The following is an 18,470-nucleotide window of genomic DNA, read 5'->3' on the forward strand; positions in this document are numbered from 1 at the left end:
GACTAGAGTTGTTGGACTTGAAGCTACAGAGTTTGACTTTTGCCTTGGTAGTTTTAAATCTTGTATTGGTTGAATATATATGCCAATGCCATCTTTTGCAGTGTGAGTGTTTATTCTGTGCTATTATGGGGTTTTTGAGGTTCTTTTTTGGTATTATGGCTCAGTTAAAAGATCTTGGATTATGGGGATGTATGAACATCATTGGAATTGATAAAAACTATGGGGACTTTTAAAGCTGGACTGAATGCATTGTATTTTACATCATGTAGATATATCAGTTTATGAGGGCCAGGGGCGGAATGTGGTGGTTTGATTCAGGTGTCCCCTGTAAACTTAGGTGTTCTGGATCTTAGATTCCCCAGCTGATGGCAATTGGGAATTAATGCCTCCTGGAGGGAGTATATTGTTGGGGGCAGGCTTATGGGTGTTATAGCCAGTTTCTCCTTGCCAGTGTTTGGCACACTCTCCTGTTGTTATTGTCCACCTGATGTTGGTCAGTGGGTAATGTCCACCCTCTCTGCTCATGCCATCGTTTTCCCCTGCCATTGTGGAGTTTCTCCTTGAGCCTTTAAACCAAAATAAACCTCTTTTTCCCCACAAGCTGCTTGTGGTTTGGTGATTTCTACCATCAATGCGAACCTTACTGCAACAGATGTGTTTCTGTTACTGCTGCCATCCCAGGGTGTCTGGCTGTCGCTTTTCTTTCTGTAATGAGTGCTTACTGAGGGTCACTGGCCAGGCCCATCAATTCTTCAGGGATTTTAAAGTGGTTATGGTTTATTCTAATCCTTTCTTTTTATTTATTAACTAGAATGCTTTTATGAAGAACAACTTTGTCTCATGATTTTATTACTTTGAAATAAAATCTGCACAGTAAAAGCAGAATAAATGCTTCACTTCAAATCTTTCCACTTTTGATTTTCAACACTTTTCCGAATGTATCTGTATACTGTCTTCTTTTATTTTTTAAAATATATTTTATTCATTTATTTATTTGAGGGAGGGAGAGATAGTGAATAAGAATGGGTGTGCCAGGGCCTCTTGCCATTGCAGACGAACTCCAGACATGTGCACCACATTGTGCATCTGGCTTACATGGGTACTGAGGAATCAAACCTGGGTCTTTAGGCTTCACAGGCAAGTGCTTTAGCCACTAAGTCATCTCTCCAGCTCACGATAGTATTTTCTAAAAGTAAGCGATGAAGCTTTGTCTGCTGGGGGTTTCTTAAAATGTGTTATGTTGGTGATGTCTATCACAAATTCATCTTCATTTTGATTCAGTCCAATGCACTGTGGTTAATGTTCTTACACAGGCTTGAATGACCTGTCTTCAGCCCATGGAAAGCCTTTATGCTGACTTATGAGTCTTTTTGATACAAACGCCAGCTCTTCTTGCTAATTGTATTTGCTTTTAGTGTGACAAGGTATCCTGTGTTTGCTGTCCCCAAACTGAAGACGAGGCATACATGATTGTTCTCACAGTGGCCATCAGCTCATGACAATCCTCCTACCTCTGCCTCCTGAGTACTGGGATTAAAGGTGTGTGCCACTACACCTGGCATAATTTTTTTTTTTTTTTTTTTTTTTTTGGAGGTAGGGTCTCGTTATATCCCAGTGTGACCTGGAATTCTCTATGTAGTCTCAGGGTGACCTTGAACTCATGGCAATCCTCCTACCTCAGCTTTCTCCCAAGTGCTGTGACTAAGGGCATGTACCACCATGCCCAGGTAAAATTAAATATTTTAATAGTACAGTATTATATCTGCTCTAAGCATCTGTTGGAAACAGCTTCATTACTTTGTTTTGATTTTCACAATAGTGTTCTAAAATTGTTATATAATTATATAAAAATTTCATGATCCCAAAGTCAACTCTACTAAAAAAAAAAAGTTTAAAGAACTTTAGCTTTATTTCTCTGCTATATTCCCCCTTAGAGCCTTTTCCTCTGCCTCTACCTCCCAGGTGCTGGAATTCCAGATATAATTTCACATCTGGCTGGAATAACATTTTCTTTCAGTAAACTTTTCTTGTGTGTTTGTCTTTGTTTTTTGAGGTAGAGTCTCATGCTAGCTCAAGTTGACCTGGAATTCACTAGGTAGTCTCAGGGTGGCCTCGAACTCAGTGATCCTCTTATCTCTGCTTCCCAAGTGCTGGGATTAAAAGGCGTGCACCACAGGCCCAGCTCAGTAAGTTTTTTTGTTTAGCTTTTTATTTAAATGTAATTGCTGTTCTTTTAAAACATGTAATATATACTCACAGAGTTTCCAATGAACCACTCTTTGTCCCCCAAGTATGTATCCAAATCTTGCAAAAGATGTGGAGCATGACATGTGAGCAGCTCACTGAACATCTGATCCTGCGAGGGAGAAAACACCACTTTGTGAGGAGGAAGAAAAAGAAGCACTAGGATTTGAACAGGAAGTAGGTATGCATCTTTTCTCCCACATGAATTCACAAAGAATGAAAGTAGTTATTTATTTTTTTTTCACACTTATGGTAGCACAGTGATCCCGGTCTCATTCTCTACAGATTTTAGTGATTGAATTCTTTAATATTTTATCACTAGTTTTTATAGTTTCATTATCAATAATGGCTAGCTATTTCACCATATAATCTCTCTCTTTTTTTTGATGTAGGTTCTCACTCTAGCCAAGGCTGATCTAGAATTTACTATATAGTCTCTGGCTGGCCTTGAACTCAGAGTAATCCTCCTACCTCTGTCTCCCAAGTGCTTAGAGTAAAGGCGTGTACCACCGCACCTGGCTATAGTCTCTTTTTATGACTTGTAACATTCTTATTTTTGAGTTTTTCACAATGTATATTTGTTGTACACAGTACTGCATTTCATGAAGATATATTTGCACATGCATATGTTATATGTTGAATATACCCCCCCCCTGCAGACTGCCTACTCTCCATTCTCACCCTCTTCCTCCCATTAGTCCTTTTGTCCCCCAGACAGTTTAATTTCTACTTTTAAAATTAAATTTTATTTTTTACAAGGTTATACTCTTATGTCTCCTGTTTCCATCCCCATTCCACTGAGGGTTATTGGTATTCACTGTGGGGTCATGGAGGCCTTAGTCAATCTTTTTGTATGGAGGTGGCAGTGCCTCAGGGTAATCCCAGCCATCCTATGGCTCTTAAAACTTTCTGCTCCTTCTGCAAGGTTCCCTGGACTTTGGCCAGTGTGTTAAAAATCTGATTTAGTGTTGAGTTCTCTGTAGTCTCTAGATTCCTGTTTTGATGAGATTTGAATGACCACAGTGTCTGTTGCCACCTCCCTGGAGCTGGTTTTCAGGCTGGTGTGAGAGAAGCGCTCATGTCATCACGCCCTCTGCAATGTCTCCTGGGCCCCTGAAGAGGTGGCACAAGTGATTCATCTCAAGTTTCACTTCTACTTTTATGTCATATATACATACATACATGATTTTATGTATCTGTATAGAATCTAGAAGCCACAAATGAGAGAAAACATACAATCTTTGCTTTCTTTGATTAGTTTCATTTACTTAATATGATTATCTGTACTTATATCCATTTTCCTGTATGTTTGAAGTGACATAACTGCAAAGCCTATTGTGTATATGTGCCACATGTTCTTTATTCCCCTGCTCCTGTGCACACAGAATCTACGAGATGATGGGCAACAGGCGTTTTTCACATTTCAGCTCTGCATCTGTGGGAGAGAAAATGGCTATTGTGGCTCTCCTCAGTAGTTATATCCAGGATGGTGATGAATGAATAAGATGTGGTTGTTGGGCAGCTTTCCTCAAAGCATTGTGTGCTTTCTGTTTTAGTGTGCATTCAGTATGTGTGCATGCAAATAAAAATCTTATAATATCTGCACTAGTGACTTCTTTAGCTCAGATTCTCTATATAAGTTGTCAAATTATTTCTAGCTAGTAAAGTGAAATTAGTACAGAGCACAGTCATCATTACTTAGTACACACTTTATTTTATTTATTTATTTATTTGGGTTTTTCACTTAGGATCTTGTTCTAGCTCAGGCTGACCTGGAATTCACTATGTAGTCTCAGGGTGGCCTCGAACTCATGGCAATCCTCCTACCTCTACCTCCCAAGTGCTGGGATTAAAGCCATGTACCACTATACCCGGCCCTCAGTACACACATTAAAGAACTATGACCAAAATAATATGAAGAAAAATTTAATTATATGTCCTTTGTGACTGTGCATGCACATGTGTGTAATTTTCTTTTTCTTTTTTTTTTTTTTTTTGTCAGTTCTAGAGACTGAAACTAGGGCATGATAGGTAAATATTCTACCACTTAGCTATATACCCAGCACCAGATGTATATTTTATTTTATTTGTTCTTAATTTATTTTTTTAATTGACAACTTCCATAATTGTAGACAATAACCCATGGCAATTCTGTCCATCCCCCCACTTTCCCCTTTGAAACTCCACTCTCCATCATATCTGCTCCCCCTCTCAATCAGTCTCTCTTTAATTTTATTATTTTTAAATTTTTATTGACAACTTCCATAATTGTAAACAATATCCCATGGTAATTCCCTCCCTCCCCCCACTTTCCCATTTGAAACTCCACTCTCCATCATATCCCCCTTTAATCAGTCTCTCTTTTATTTTGATGTCATGATCTTTTCCTCCTATTATGATGGTTTTGTATAGGTAGTGTCAGGCACTGGAGATCATGGATACCCAGGCCATTTGGTATCTGGAGGAACATGTTGAAAGGAGTCTTACCTGTCCTTTGGCTCTTACATTCTTTCTGCCACCTCTTCTGCCATGGACCCTGAGCCTTAGAAGATGTGATAGAGATATTTCAGTGATGAGCTCTCCTCTGTCACTCTTCTCAGCACTATGGTGCCTTCTGAGTCATCCCAAGTTACTCTTCTCTCTTTCTTTTGGTAGGATTTGCTAAGGGTTTATCAATCTTGTTTATCCTTTCAAAGAACCAACTCTTTTTGCATTGATTCTTTCGATTTTTTGGGGTTTTTTTTTGTTTCTATTTCATTAATTTCTGCCCTAATCTTTATTATTTCTTCCTGTGTGTTGATTTTTGGTTTGCCTTGTTCTTCTATTTCCAAGGCCTTAAGATGAATCATTAAGTTTTTTACTTGTGATCTTTCTAATTTCTTAATACATCTACTTAAAGTTATAAATTTCCCTCTTAGGACTGCCTTCATTGTGTCCTAAAGGTTTTGATATGCTGTGTTCTCAGTATCATTTGATTCTATGAATTTTTTGATTTCCTTCTTGATTTCTTCATTGGCCCATTCACCATTTAGTATTGTATTGCTTTGTTTCCATTATATTGTGCATGCTCTATAGCTTTTCTTGCTATTAATTTGTAGTTTGATCCCATTGTGATCAGATAGAGTGCAAGGAATTATTTCAATTTTCCTGTATTTGTTAAGATTTGCCTTGTGTCCCAATATATGGTCTGTTTTAGAGGATGTTCTATGTACTGCTGAAAACCATGTATATTCTGCAGAATTTGGATGAAATGTCCTGTATATATCTTTTAGGTCCATTTGTTCTATGGCCTCATTTAATCTGGATATTTCTCTGTTTATTTTTTGTCAACATGATCTGTCAATTGATAAGAGTGAGGTGTTGAAGTCACCCACTACAACTGTGTTTGGGGTTATCTGTGGCTTTAGTTCTAATAACTTTTGTTTGATGATATTGGAAGATCCTATGTTAGGAGCATATATGTTTAGGATTGTAATGTCTTCCTGTTGGAGTGTGCCTTTAATCAATATAAAGTGACCTTCCTTATCTTTCCTAACTAATGTTGGTCTGAAGTCTACCTTGTCAGATATTAGGATAGTGACCCCAGCTTGTTTTCTAGGGACATTTGCTTTTTCAACCTTTTACCCTAAGATAGTTGGCTATCAGTTGTGAAAAGGTGAATTTCTTAGAAGCAAATTGAAGGATCCTGCATTTTAACCCAGTCTGCAAACCTTTGTCTTTTGGCTGGGGCATTGAGACCATTAGGAGTTATTATTGAGGCGGCTCGGAGCAAGACGGCGGCGGGAGTGCTGCGGCCCAGGAGCCGCCTGGCTCAGAGGCCTGGGGCGGCCACAGTCCGCGGTGACTTCCAGTAAGAGGCCCGGGGAAGACAGCTGTTAAAATCCTTGTCAGGGAAGTTGATCCAAGAAAAGATGCTCACTCTAATCTCCTAGCCAAAAAGGAAGCAAGCAGTCTGTACAAATTACAGTTTCACAATGTTAAGCCAGATTGCCTAGAAGCATACAACAAAATTTGGAATTTGTGAATTTCTGTAAGGCAAGAAGCGGCATGCTTCTCTCTAGGAAGAATCAGCTGCTACTGGAATTCAGTTTCTGGAATGAGCCTGTGCCTTGGTCAGGACCCAATATATATGAACTCCGACCAGGAACCATGATTGAATGGGGAAATTACTGGGCTCGTGCAATCCGCTATAGACAGGACGGGAATGAGGCCGTGTGGGGGGAGGTTCTTCTCTCAGATTGGGCAGCTATACATGGTGCACCATCTTTGGGCTTACAAAGATCTGCAGACCAGGGAAGACATGGAATGCAGCATGGCACAAACACGGCTGGGAAGAATTGGTATGCTACACAGTCCCGCTTATTCAGGAGATGGAGTCCAGAATCATGGTCCTGCTGAAGACCTCATCCCTGCAGCGAAGCTCCAGAGCTTTGACGTGCCTACACAGATGATGTGACCTGCATTTGCCATGAATTAATTTTAACTGTACATCAAGTGAAAAAGAAACACCGAGTGTAAGCTGCTGTACATAGCTTGTGAGGCTTCTTTTCATTAAAATTTATATAATCATGTGATTAAAATTTATATAATCATGTGAAAGGAGAAACCAAGGCAGTTTGACTGTGGCTGTACTCTTAGAAATTTCTGTCTGTCCAATGTTAGCCTCCCACCCTCCAGAAGAAAATAAAAACTTGAAGCAAGACATGGTGGCTCAGGCCAGCATTCCTGAGGCTGAAGCAGAATTTCAACAAGTTCTAGGCCAGTCTAAGCTACATAATGAATTTCAGGCCAGTTTGGGCTATAGAATGAGAGCCTGTCTAAAAAATAGGTAGGTAGGTAGATAGATAGATAGATAGATAGCCAGGTATGGTGGCATACATCTTTAAACCCAGCACTTGGAAGGCAGAGGTAGGAGGATCACTGTGAGTTCAAAGCCAGCCTGACTACAGAGTGACTGTTATGTCAGCCTGGGCTAGAGTGAGGCCCTCCTTGAAAAAAGAACTGAATACATATGAATAAGATTCCATCTATGAAAAGCAATTAGCTATTTCTTTCTACCAAAAAGGGTGAGGGGGGAGGAATCTGTTTTAAACTTACAAGTTTTGACAAATTTTAGGAGGGAAGACAAAAATACACATTTTGTCCTGTTCCTCAAACACTTTTTCTGAGTATCAAACTAGGAACAAATTATAAGTGTGCCCAATAACTAGAGTTGTTTTAATCCACTCACTCTGACTGTGCCCACAGAGTGTGCAACATGACATCACTAAACGGGCAGTGTCGGGTAAGGCACATTTCATCAGTAATTCAGTCTTCACAGCGTGTGTTTCTCTATGTGAGAGGAAAATAATGGTTTGAACCTGTGTATCATGTGATTTCAAAATGAACACCTTGAATAGCACTAATTTTATTTGTAATATTTTTCTATAAAACAAGGAGCTATTGGAAAAGAGGTTTTATTTTGTAAACAGTCATTTGTGACCTCAGAACTTCTCTGGTTAATATTTAAGTAAGCTCACAGCAGATCATGTGTGAAGGATAGTGCATGCTGAGATTTGACATAAAGATACATACATTGTCTAGTTGTTTGATTTTATTAATATAGTGTGCCAATTTTGTGACTGTGATCATGTGAAAGTCCCATTGAACTAAAAAATTATGTCCTATCAAATTCTGTTCCATCAATGAAGGAACTTATATATAAAATAAAGTGTGAATAAATCTCTTATCAAATGTCAAACTTTTACATGTGAATGGTTTTCTCTAAGAGCACACAAAAGTAAATAAAATTCTCTTAATTTTCAAAAAAAGAGTTATTACTGAAAGGTGTGTATTTATTTTTGCCATTTTTCTTGTTTTGTAGTTCTTTCGGTTTTACCTTTGCTCTCTTGTATTAGTTAATATTTGAGTATGGTTTGTTTTTTCCAGGTTCCTTACATGGGTGCTTTTCTTTCTCTTCAGCATGGAGGATTCTCTCAAGTATTTTCTGTAGAGCTGGTTTTGTTTTCAAATAGTCCTTTACCCTGCTTTTGTTGTGGAATGTCCTTATTTCTCCGTCTATTTGAATGGATAGCTTTGCAGGGTAAAGTAACCTTGGTTAACAGATGTTATCTTTCAGAACTTAGAATGCATCATTCCAAGCCCTTTTGGATTTTAAAGTTTGTGTTGATTAATCAGCTGCAATCCTGATGGGCTTGCCTTTGTCTGCGAGTTTTCTCTCTAATTTCATTCAATATATTTTCTTTGGTTTGTATGTTTGGTAGTTTAATTATAACATGGCAAGGAGAGGTTTGTTCCCTTCTCCAGGCCTCTGGTACTTGCTGCTGCCTGCTTTTGCGCTGCGCGGAAGAGGGAAGGCTGCGGATGGTGGCTGACATTCTCCTGCTGGTCCTCACCATCCTCCCTTCACATTTCTTGAGTTTGCAAGGGGGCAGGTATGTGTGGGAAATCCCCTCACCTGGCTTTCCCTGCAGCTCAGGCTGAACCTGGCAGCTGTGGCCATGTGGAACTGGTGCAGCACTGCGGGAGCCACTTCTGCCGGCTTCTGTGGTCTGCGGACACTGAATCTTTCCTACTTCTCTGCCGTGGTTGATCACTGATTATGCACCTTCACCTTTTAGTAGAAGACTGTATTTTTCTCTTTCTTTCCCTTTCTTTCTCCCTTTCTTTCTCCCTTTCTTTCTTTCTTTCTTTCTTTCTTTCTTTCTTTCTTTCTTTCTTTCTTTCTTTCTTTCTTTCTTTCTTCTCTTTTTCTCCCCTAGGCTGTTTTGGCATGGTTCCTACACTGCCATCTCAACTGGAAGATCCCAGACGTACATTTTAAAACATATGCTTCCTGATAAAGTCTAGACAGCTATTCTTATATTGGTGGATTCAGAAATTTCCTGTCTCCTCTTCTGGAAACTGGTGGGTAAGGTTTTTCACTCTGAGAAGTTGTGGAATTGGTATTCGCACAAATATTTTTTTCTATTTTAAAAATATTTTTATTTATTTATTTAAGAGAAAGAGAGAGACAGATGGGGAGGGGAAGGGAGAGGAGAGGAGAGGAGAGGAAAGGAGAGGAGAGAATGGGCACACCAGGGCTTCCTGCCACTGCAAATGAACTCCAGATGCATGTACCACTTGGTATATCTGACCTTATGTGGGTACTGGGGAATCAAACCTAGGCCATCAGGGTTTGCAAATACCTTTAATGGCTGAGCCATCTCTCCGGTGTTTTTAAAAATATTTTTATTCATTTATTTGAGAAAGATAAATAGAGAAAAAGAATGTACTATTGTTTTTTAAAACCTTATTACCAATGTCATTTAGTATTGAACATAGGCCCCCAGAATTTCCCCAGTGTGCTCATTTTATATCCTCCCCACTCTGTGGATAAGGAAACAAATGGAAATCTAAATAATACTCATGATATGTTTAGGAGTTGTCATAGGGGATCAATGTCCAGAGACATATTCTGCTTTTAATTACTTAAAAATGGAAATGAAGGATAAAAGGAAATGAAGTGATGGCTTAGCAGTTAAGGCACTTACCTACCAATCCTAAGGACCCATGTTTGATTCCCAAGTACCCACATAAGCCAGATGCATAAGGCGATACATGTGTCTGGAGATCCTCTACAGTGGTAAAGGCCTTGGTGAGCCCTTTCTCTCTCTATGTATTTCTCTCTCTCTCTTTCTCTCGAATAAATAAATAGAATATTTTTAAAAAATCAGAATAAAATTTTAGCAAATAGATCTGTAAACACCTGTAATTGTTGAATTTTTAATAAATATTTTAAAAGCACAGATGGTAGTGATATTTTCATTGACAAGCATGGTGTCACCACACCTGTAATCCTAGCACTTGGGAGGCTAAGGTAGGAAGATTTCAAATTTGAGACCAGCCTGAGGACATAGCAAGATTCTGTCTTGTCCCTGCACCTACAAAGAGGATTATGACTGTCCATCTTAACTGTATTGATATTGTGATTTAGAAAATGCTGCCTGACCACAAGGTGGCAGCACCTGAACTCTTTGCAAATAGCCCAAGCCCAATTCTGAAGCATTCTGTGTCCAGGACAGGTTCCGATGTCAATTATAGAGCATGTAGCCATGAAAAGTGTTTCTGCCACATGCTCTTTATTCATGTAATTTGTTCATGAGCCTGGGTTGCTATGTCCTGTGAAACTCGTTTTGGAGGTAAGTGGTAAACACAATTTTATATTCATCCATAAAGAAGCATATTAAAAAATATTTTCAGGGCTGGAAAGGTGGCTTAGCCATTAAGGTACTTACATGTTTGATTCCCCAGAACCCACATAAGCTAGACACACATGGTAATGCATGTGTTGAGTTCATTTGTAGTGGGTAGAGGCCCTGGTGTGTCCATTCCCTCTCTCATAAACAAATAATAAAGTATTTTTAATTCATTTATTTGAAGCAGGGAAAGAGTGAGACAGAGAGACAGAGACAAGAGAGACTGAGAGAGAGAAAGAGAGAGAGAATATGGGCACACCAGGGCTTCTTATCCTTGCAAACAAACTCCAGGTGCATGTTGGACTTTATGTGTGTGGCTTTACCTAGGTAATGGGAAATAAAACCAGGCAAGCAGGCTTTGTAAGCAAGTGCCTTTTGCCACTGAAACATCTCTCCAGTTCTCCTTTTAAAAAATATTTTTATTTATTTATTTATTTTCAAGGAGAATATGCTACATCCCTTGACAGTAGAAAAAAGTGAGTCAATATAAAATGTCAGTCATTAGATTGGATCAAAACTTGTCAATGGGTAGAGGCTCATAGGTAATATCTTCAAATACTGATGAGAAACTTAGCAATATAGAAGAAACATTTGCAAGGCTGGAGAGATGGCTTAGCAGTTAAGGTGCTTGGCCTGCAAAGCCAAAGGACCCAGGTGTGATTCCCCAGGACCCACATAAGCCAGACGCACAAGGGGGCACATGCATCTGGAGTTTGTTTTAAGCAGCTGGAGGCCCTGGTGTACTCATTCTCTCTCTCTTTCTCTCCATGCCTATTTCTCTTTCTCTCAAATAAATAAATGAAATATTAAAAAAATTTGCAGACTAATAAGGCATGAAACTTCATTTTCCTATGGTTAGTAAGCTACTAGAGGATCATTCCCCAAAATCAAAAGAGAAAACAGGAGGATGAGCTCAGGAAAGGGCCAAAAGAAACTTTCATAACAACAGAAAATATCCCAGAATGATCACTGCACCAAGCGTGCAGAGCAACCAAACCCCACGGTAACAGTGACTTGTGGGTCCCTGGATCATCAGGGCCTCTGTTTCCTGAAGGACTCCAGGCAATGGTGGAGAGCGGGGTCTTGATCAGCAGTGAGCATGATGGGAAATATACCTGGGTGAGGACTTCCGGGAGTAGCTTGATTTATTCAATAGGGAAATAGTTTTGAGTGGGAAGAGGGATCTAAGGGGACTGGTGGGTTCAAAGGTTGCTTGCCTAGGAACGTTCATTCCAGCACATAGGGAGAGTCAGGTGACTTGCATAGAGGCGGGAAGAGGGAAGCAGGGGGATGGGTTGTGTGAAGCCATCTCTCCAGCCTTGCAAATGTTTCTTCTATATTGCTAAGTTTCTCATCAGTATTTGAAGATATTACCTATGAACCTCTACCCATTGACAAGTTTTGATCCAATCTAATGACTGACATTTTATAAGGAGTTGCCTAGGTAACTGGCCAAAGGTCACAGGGCTATGTGCACAGCCTCAGTTTCAGGATGTCCAGGTGGTCCAGGCTTGGAGAGGGAGTGGCCTTCTGTAGCCCTGGGGCCCTTAGCCACGCCTGGCAGCTCAGGCCCATCTCCTGAAGGCTCCAGCCTGTGCCTGGCAGTGCCCGACGGTGTCTCACAGGTGTTTGTACATCCTGCTCTCATCACACCTCCTGTCAACAAACCTTCAGTTTACCCTTTGGATAGAGAAGGCATGCTTGAAATGAACAATGGAATATACAAGAAAAGGGAAAGCATCTCAGAAACAGGACTTGAAGCCCGGAGGATGGCACAATGGGGGTGGCAATGAAGGGAAGCCCACTGATGTTAGTTAGCTCTGCAGAAACCTCTAGGGAGCTCCACAAAAGACAAAAGTGGCCTCCAGGCCACAGTGCTCTAGGAAAATACTGGAAATCCTAGGTGGTATAATATATACCCATTTTCCTGAAAATTTCATTGTTCTTTAGAGCTGAATAAAACTCCATTGTGTATGTGTACCACATCCTCATCATACCCACTCAGTGATGGACTTCTAGACTGTGTCTATTCCCTAGGGATTTTTAATAGGGAGGCAATGAATACGGAGGAGCAAGTATCTCTGTACTAAAATATAAAACTACACATCTATATTACTTAGATTAATATAATCATTTTTATTTCTGTTTTTCAAGGCAGGTTCTCACTCTAGCTCAGGGTGACCTGGAATTCACTATGTAATCTCAGGGTGGCCTTGAACTCACAGTAATCCTTCTATTTTGGCTTCCTGAGTGTTGGGATTAAAGACTTGAGCCACCATGTCTGGCCTATTTTCTTTTTCCAACATTATATTTTACTTTATTTGAGAGAGAGAAAGAGAGAGAGAGAGAGACAGACAGACAGACAGACAGAGAATGGGTATACCAGTGCCTTTAGCCACTGCAAAAGAACTCCAGATGTATGTTCCACCTTGTGCACCTGGCTTCATGTAGGCACTGGGGAAGCAAACCTGGGTCCTTTGGCTTTGCAGGCAAATGACTTAACTGCTAAGCCATCTCTCCAGTCCTAAAATAATAATTTTTAAAAATATTTCATTATTTGAGAGAAAGAGGCATATATAGAAAGAGGATAGGCATGCCATAGCCTCTAAGCATTATAAATGAACTCCAGACACATATGCCACTTTGTGCATCTGGCTTCACACAGGTACTAGGGAATTGAATTCAGGACCTTAGGCTTAAAAGGCAAGCACCTCAACCTCTAAGCAATCTCTCCAGCCTGAAGTAATAATTTTTAAAAGCATATAATAAAATTTCTATTGTTAATAGCAGTAGCAGTAAACTGATCACATTACTTTCACATCTTGTTTCGTCTCTGCCCAAGGAAAAAGTGACATGAAATCATCCAGTGTATCCACAATAGCATCAACTTGACATTGTTCAAGTTCTGTTTTTCCAGCCAAATCTGTGGAAGAAAATGAAGTAATTTTATACCTACCAGTATGGTCAATTTAATTATTATATTAAATCGGCATTATATTCATATGTTCATATAGCTGTTAAGTAGAAGTCAGACAGTAGTGGTGGACTTACAATGGATGACTCATGTAAATTGTACCTCAGTGAAGCTATTCAAAGTGAAAAAAGAAGTGGTTGAGTCACCCTAAGTGAGCTGAAATTTTCAAGTGTGATACCCAAACGTTGATTCTTCCCAATGACCTGAAAGCAGAGCTGGGAACTCTATCATAGGCTCTCCTCACTCTTCTTCAGCCCGGCCTTGACTGCTGTAGCCCCTTCAGTGATCTGTCTTAGGCAGGCGATGCCTCTTCCTTCTGCATTTTTAGTTCAGAACTGTAGGCCTATCCTCCCAGCTTCCCTGTGCATATGTCCTGAAAGATTCTCCTTCAACAATCCCACAATTCAGTCAGAACACTATTATCTTGAACCAACTCTTTTTCCTTCTATAATGGCTTCCCCATGTGAGTTGAACCCACAGGAGCTGTCGTATGAATTAAAAAAGAAATTGGTTGCCTGCATGGCATATGCAGTTGATTGGAAAAGACTGACAGGATAAAGGGGGTTGTAGGAGGGTTTTTAAAATAAACAGGAATGAAAAAGAAAGAAGCAATAGCAGCTGTGCACAATGCTATGAGAATGACCAAATATGTCCATGCTATGATCTGCCTGCCCTCTCCTCCTGGTGCTAACACTTACCTTTTGGTCCCAAGATGATTTGACATTCTTGTATTTCCTGGTGTTACCACCCCCATCTTTTCTGATGCCATCCTGACTGTGTTAGTGACCTTTAATGAGTGTTTCTGCACTCACGCCGATCAAGTGCAAATTGGAATGATCCTACAAAATTCATCTTGTTATGCTAAACCTCTAGAAAAAGAAACCTATAGTTGTTTAATCATTAAGCATTAGACCCAACCCATTTTTCTAAGTGATTCTCTTTTTCCTCCTCTCCCTGCTAATCTGAAGTTTCTTTCTTTTTCTCATGCCCTTTCTCTCCTTCCAGAATGCTCCAGCTCAGTGATTCACCACGCAAGCTTCATAAGCCCTGTCTAGGCAATTTTTAAAAATATTTTATTTCTTTATGAGAGAGAGAGAAAGAGAGAGAGAGAGAGAGAGAGAGAGAGAGAGAGAGAGAGAGAGAAGGGGCATGCCAGGGCCTCCAGCCACTATAGCAAACTCCAGACATGTGTGCTACCTTGTGCAACTGGCTTACATGGGTGCTGGGCAATTGAACCTGGGTCCTTAGACTTTGCAGGTAAGCACCTTAGTCACTATCCCTTCTCTCCATTCACCTCTCTGGACAATTTTTTAAGAACGCTAATTCAGTCCTCCTGAATCAAACTCTAGAGGTATATCAGTTACTTTCTTGTTGCTGTGAGCAAATACCTGACCAGTAGCAACTTATGAAAGGAAATGATTTAATTTTGGCTGGCTGTTTCAGAGGGTATAGTCCATGGTGGGGAAGAAGGCATGCGAAGCTGGAGAGGAAGTTGCAGTCACCCCAGCAGAGAGGAAGCTAAGGAGAGCAGCAAGTGGGGCTGGACTGGAAAACCTCATGGCTGCTCACAATGACCTACTTCCTCCAGCAAGGCTCCATCTTCTAATGATTCCACAACCTTCCCGAGAAGCGCCATTATCTGGGGACAGTGTTTAAACACTTGAGCCTATGGGGTGCACTTTAATTTCCAATCATAACAGGAAACAAGGTTGAGCAGACTGTATTTTAGTGAGCCTTGAGCAGGTCTTGAGAAAAAGGGTGAAAGGCACTCCCCATGTTCATGTGTTCCTCTTTTTGAGGAAAAAAATCCTTTTAAGTTTCCACTTAAATATAATTTTGTCTTCAAAGCTCAATTTCCACAGTCAGATATAATTTCCATCTCTTTTAAACTTCCAAAAACTTCACTTGTTGAAATATGTGTTAGTATAACACATTTTGTTAAGGTATATGACTACTTCAAAAATGAGAGGCTATTAATTACGGGTCACTTTGCTGGAGAGCTCACTGTGCTTGAATAACCTAGTGTGGCAATAGAAGGGGGCAGAGGCTGAGGAGTGAACAAGAGTGACTCAGCAAGTTGACCAGAAAGAAAAGGGCTTGAGAAGAAGCCAAAAGCAGCTTCTTACTCAAAAGCAGTGTGAGTTCGGGATGGATGAAAAAGGTGCTAGGCAAAGTCAGGAACTGTTTTAGTACTTCTCATCAATGCCGTGGCTAGAATCACTAACAAAGCCATTCAGACAACAGCCTGGTACTAAAGATGCCTGGATGGAATTGGCAGAGGCAAGAATACTCCCTTTCTATCTTTCCTAGCATGGTCAGAATGAAGAACACTACCGATTACATGGTTATGATAGCCTAAGACGATTTTATTGTTTTATATTTTTGGTGTGTGGTTATTGATTTGTGGGAGTGTGAGCTCATGTGCATGTAGAGGTCAGAGGATGACTTTCAAGGCTCGGACCTCACTTGCCCTCTAGTTTTGAGGCAGGGTCTTTGTTCTCAACCCCACTGTGTACAGCAAGCAAACTAGTCTATGAGCTTTATGAAAAGTCTCCTGTCTCTGCCTTCCATCCATCAGTGTGCTAGGATTGCAGAATCTACTATGGCTTCTAGTTCTTGTATAGGGTCTGGAGATCTGAACTCAGATGCCTATGGTTGTGTGGCAAGTACTTTATCCACTAAGCCACCTCTCCAGCCACAGGTCTAAGAAATTAAAAAAAATCTTTTATTATTTATTTATTTGAGGGAGAGAGTGAGTGAGTAAGCATGGGTACACCAGGCCCTCTAGCCACTGGAAATGAACTCCAGACAAATGTGCCGTCTTGTGCATCTGGCACTGGGGAATTGAACCTAGGTCCTTAGGCTTCATAGGCAAGCTCGTTAACCACTAAGCCATCTCCCCAGTCCAAGTCTAAGAAATTTTAACTTACATGTGTTACATGATTAATGTCATCTAACATATAACAGTTACAACTATTAGCAAAAGATTGCGGTATTACATACCTGTCCAATTTTTCAGCTAAATTTCCACCCAACCATGTCCCTCCTCCCCCAGCCCTGTCAGCTAAACTTCAGAAAGGACATGGTGTAGCCATGAGGTGAGTGATAGTAGGGGCAAGGTACAATATATATATATAAAAAAAATTGCATAGGTGGGAACCATGTGGGCCTGACATCCCAGCACTAGGGAGGAGCTTGCAGGATTTGAGGCCAGCATGGACTCCGTAGTAAGACCCTCTCTCAACAACAACAACAGAAACTAATAAAGTATTAAATTAAGTAAAATAAAGCAAAATTAGGAAAAAAAAAAAAGGTCTGGAGAGATGGTTCCACAGTTAAAAATGCCTGTTTACAAAGCCTGATGGCCTGGGTTTGATTTCCCAGTACCTATGTAAAGCTAGATGCACAAAGTGGTATGTGCATCAGGAGTTCATTTGCAGTGGCAGGAGGTCTTCGTGTGCCCATTCTTTCTTTCTCTTTTTATCTAAATAGATAAATATAGAATAGTTGTCTAGGGAAGCTAGAGAGGTTAGGCTGATATGGATGGTACATTTATATTGCTCCAGTTTTTATTTCAATTCTCATTTGTACAATAATATTAAATAATACAGCTATTAAGTATTGAATAAATATCACATTTATTTGTTCAAATATTCAAAAAATTTTATTAAAAAATAAATATATTACCTGTGTTTTTGGTCAGATATCTTGCTATTGCCAGGCTCTGGTGAAGGGTGAGTCCCCCAACTTCCAAAACAGGGATTTTGCCAAATGGAAGAGCTTCAGACAGAACAAGTTGAGAAGCAGCTTCAGAACAAAGCAGTGTTATGATGACGATTTTGAAGTCGCAGAATGCTTAAAGAATGCTCTTTCCCAAGTCCTCTCTGCCCTCTTCTCCCTGCCCCTCCCTCTCAATGAGAAATCAGTTCATGAGGCCTGGGGAGGGCTTTCTTTGTGTATTTGCCATAAATAATACTGAATCACTTGAGGATGTCTGCCCTTCTGGAGACACTAAAGAAGAACCTATGGTCCCAGTAGGAAGGAAATGTGGTTTTCCATCTAGAGCAGTAGAAACAAAACAGACTCAGGATTTAACAAGATGCACGGAATCCCTCTTCCTGAAACCTCAGCGGAGGTGAGAGTGCTCATGCTGCTTCTATGCACTATCTTCAGAAGTTCAAAACAAATATGAGCAAAGATGCAAGACAAAGTGTGGAATTATGTAAACGATGTAAAAGATCGCTTATGCTTTTTACTTACAGTGTACTTAAGCTAAAATCATAATTTTTTAATTTAATTTAATTTTATTTTTTTTTAGGTTTTTCGAGGTATGGTCTCACTCTGGTTCAGGCTGACCTGGAATTAACTCCGTAGTCTCAGGGTGGCCTTGAACTCACGGTGATCCTGCCACCTCTGCCTCCTGAGTGCTGGGATTAAAAGTGTGCGCCACCACGCCCTGCTGAAATCATAATTTTTATAATGTTTGCAAGCAAGCATATTTAACTGCTGAGCTATTTCTCAGTGCAAAAATGATTTTTTTTTTGTACATTACACTAAATAATTAGCATTTGTTTTAGCATTATTTACTTTTTTTTGTTCCATGCAAACTGTTAGCTTTTATCTTAGGTATTTTTCATTTTTACTTATTTTTTCACATTTTATTTAAAAATACTTTATTTATTTATTTGCAAGCAGAGAGAGAAGTCAGGAGGGAGAGAATGGGTGTGCTGGCACCTTTAGTCACTGCAAACAAACTCCAGATGCATGCACCACTTTGTGCTTGTGGCTTTACATGGGTACTGGTGAGTCAAATTCGGGTCATTAGACTTTGCAGGCAAATGCCTTAACTAGTGAACAATCTCTTCAGCCCCTCCACTTTTTCTATTTTTGACATTATCTAGCTACATAGTGATCTAATTCCCCCCATTAACCCTTTTATTCCTCTCCCCTCCCTTTGGTACCCTTCTTTTCCATTAAACCTCATTTACTTTCATTTCTTTTCTTTTTCAATCCAT

General features: G+C 40.0%; 1 protein-coding gene and 1 pseudogene across 2 annotated transcripts in view; one reads left to right on the top strand and one right to left on the bottom strand.

The window, feature by feature from the left end:
- Nucleotides 1–18,470, bottom strand: part of Hpgds (hematopoietic prostaglandin D synthase) — a 53,477-nt gene that overhangs the window by 3,760 nt on the left and 31,247 nt on the right. Inside the window, exons 3-5 of one of the 2 annotated variants that reach the window (XM_004658559.2) lie at nt 17,143–17,235; nt 13,295–13,404; nt 2,258–2,356 (exon numbers count right to left, since the gene is read on the bottom strand). In XM_004658559.2, the coding sequence (XP_004658616.1) occupies nt 2,258–2,356; nt 13,295–13,404; nt 17,143–17,235 (302 nt within the window). Of the gene's footprint in view, nt 1–2,257; nt 2,357–13,294; nt 13,405–17,142; nt 17,263–18,470 lie in introns of both variants that reach the window. The other variant, XM_045144062.1, reaches the window with a different exon arrangement.
- LOC123458551 lies at nt 3,640–6,695 on the top strand (annotated as a pseudogene).

This window comes from Jaculus jaculus, chromosome 2 (genome assembly GCF_020740685.1).
Source record: "Jaculus jaculus isolate mJacJac1 chromosome 2, mJacJac1.mat.Y.cur, whole genome shotgun sequence".
Lineage (NCBI taxonomy): Eukaryota > Metazoa > Chordata > Mammalia > Rodentia > Dipodidae > Jaculus > Jaculus jaculus.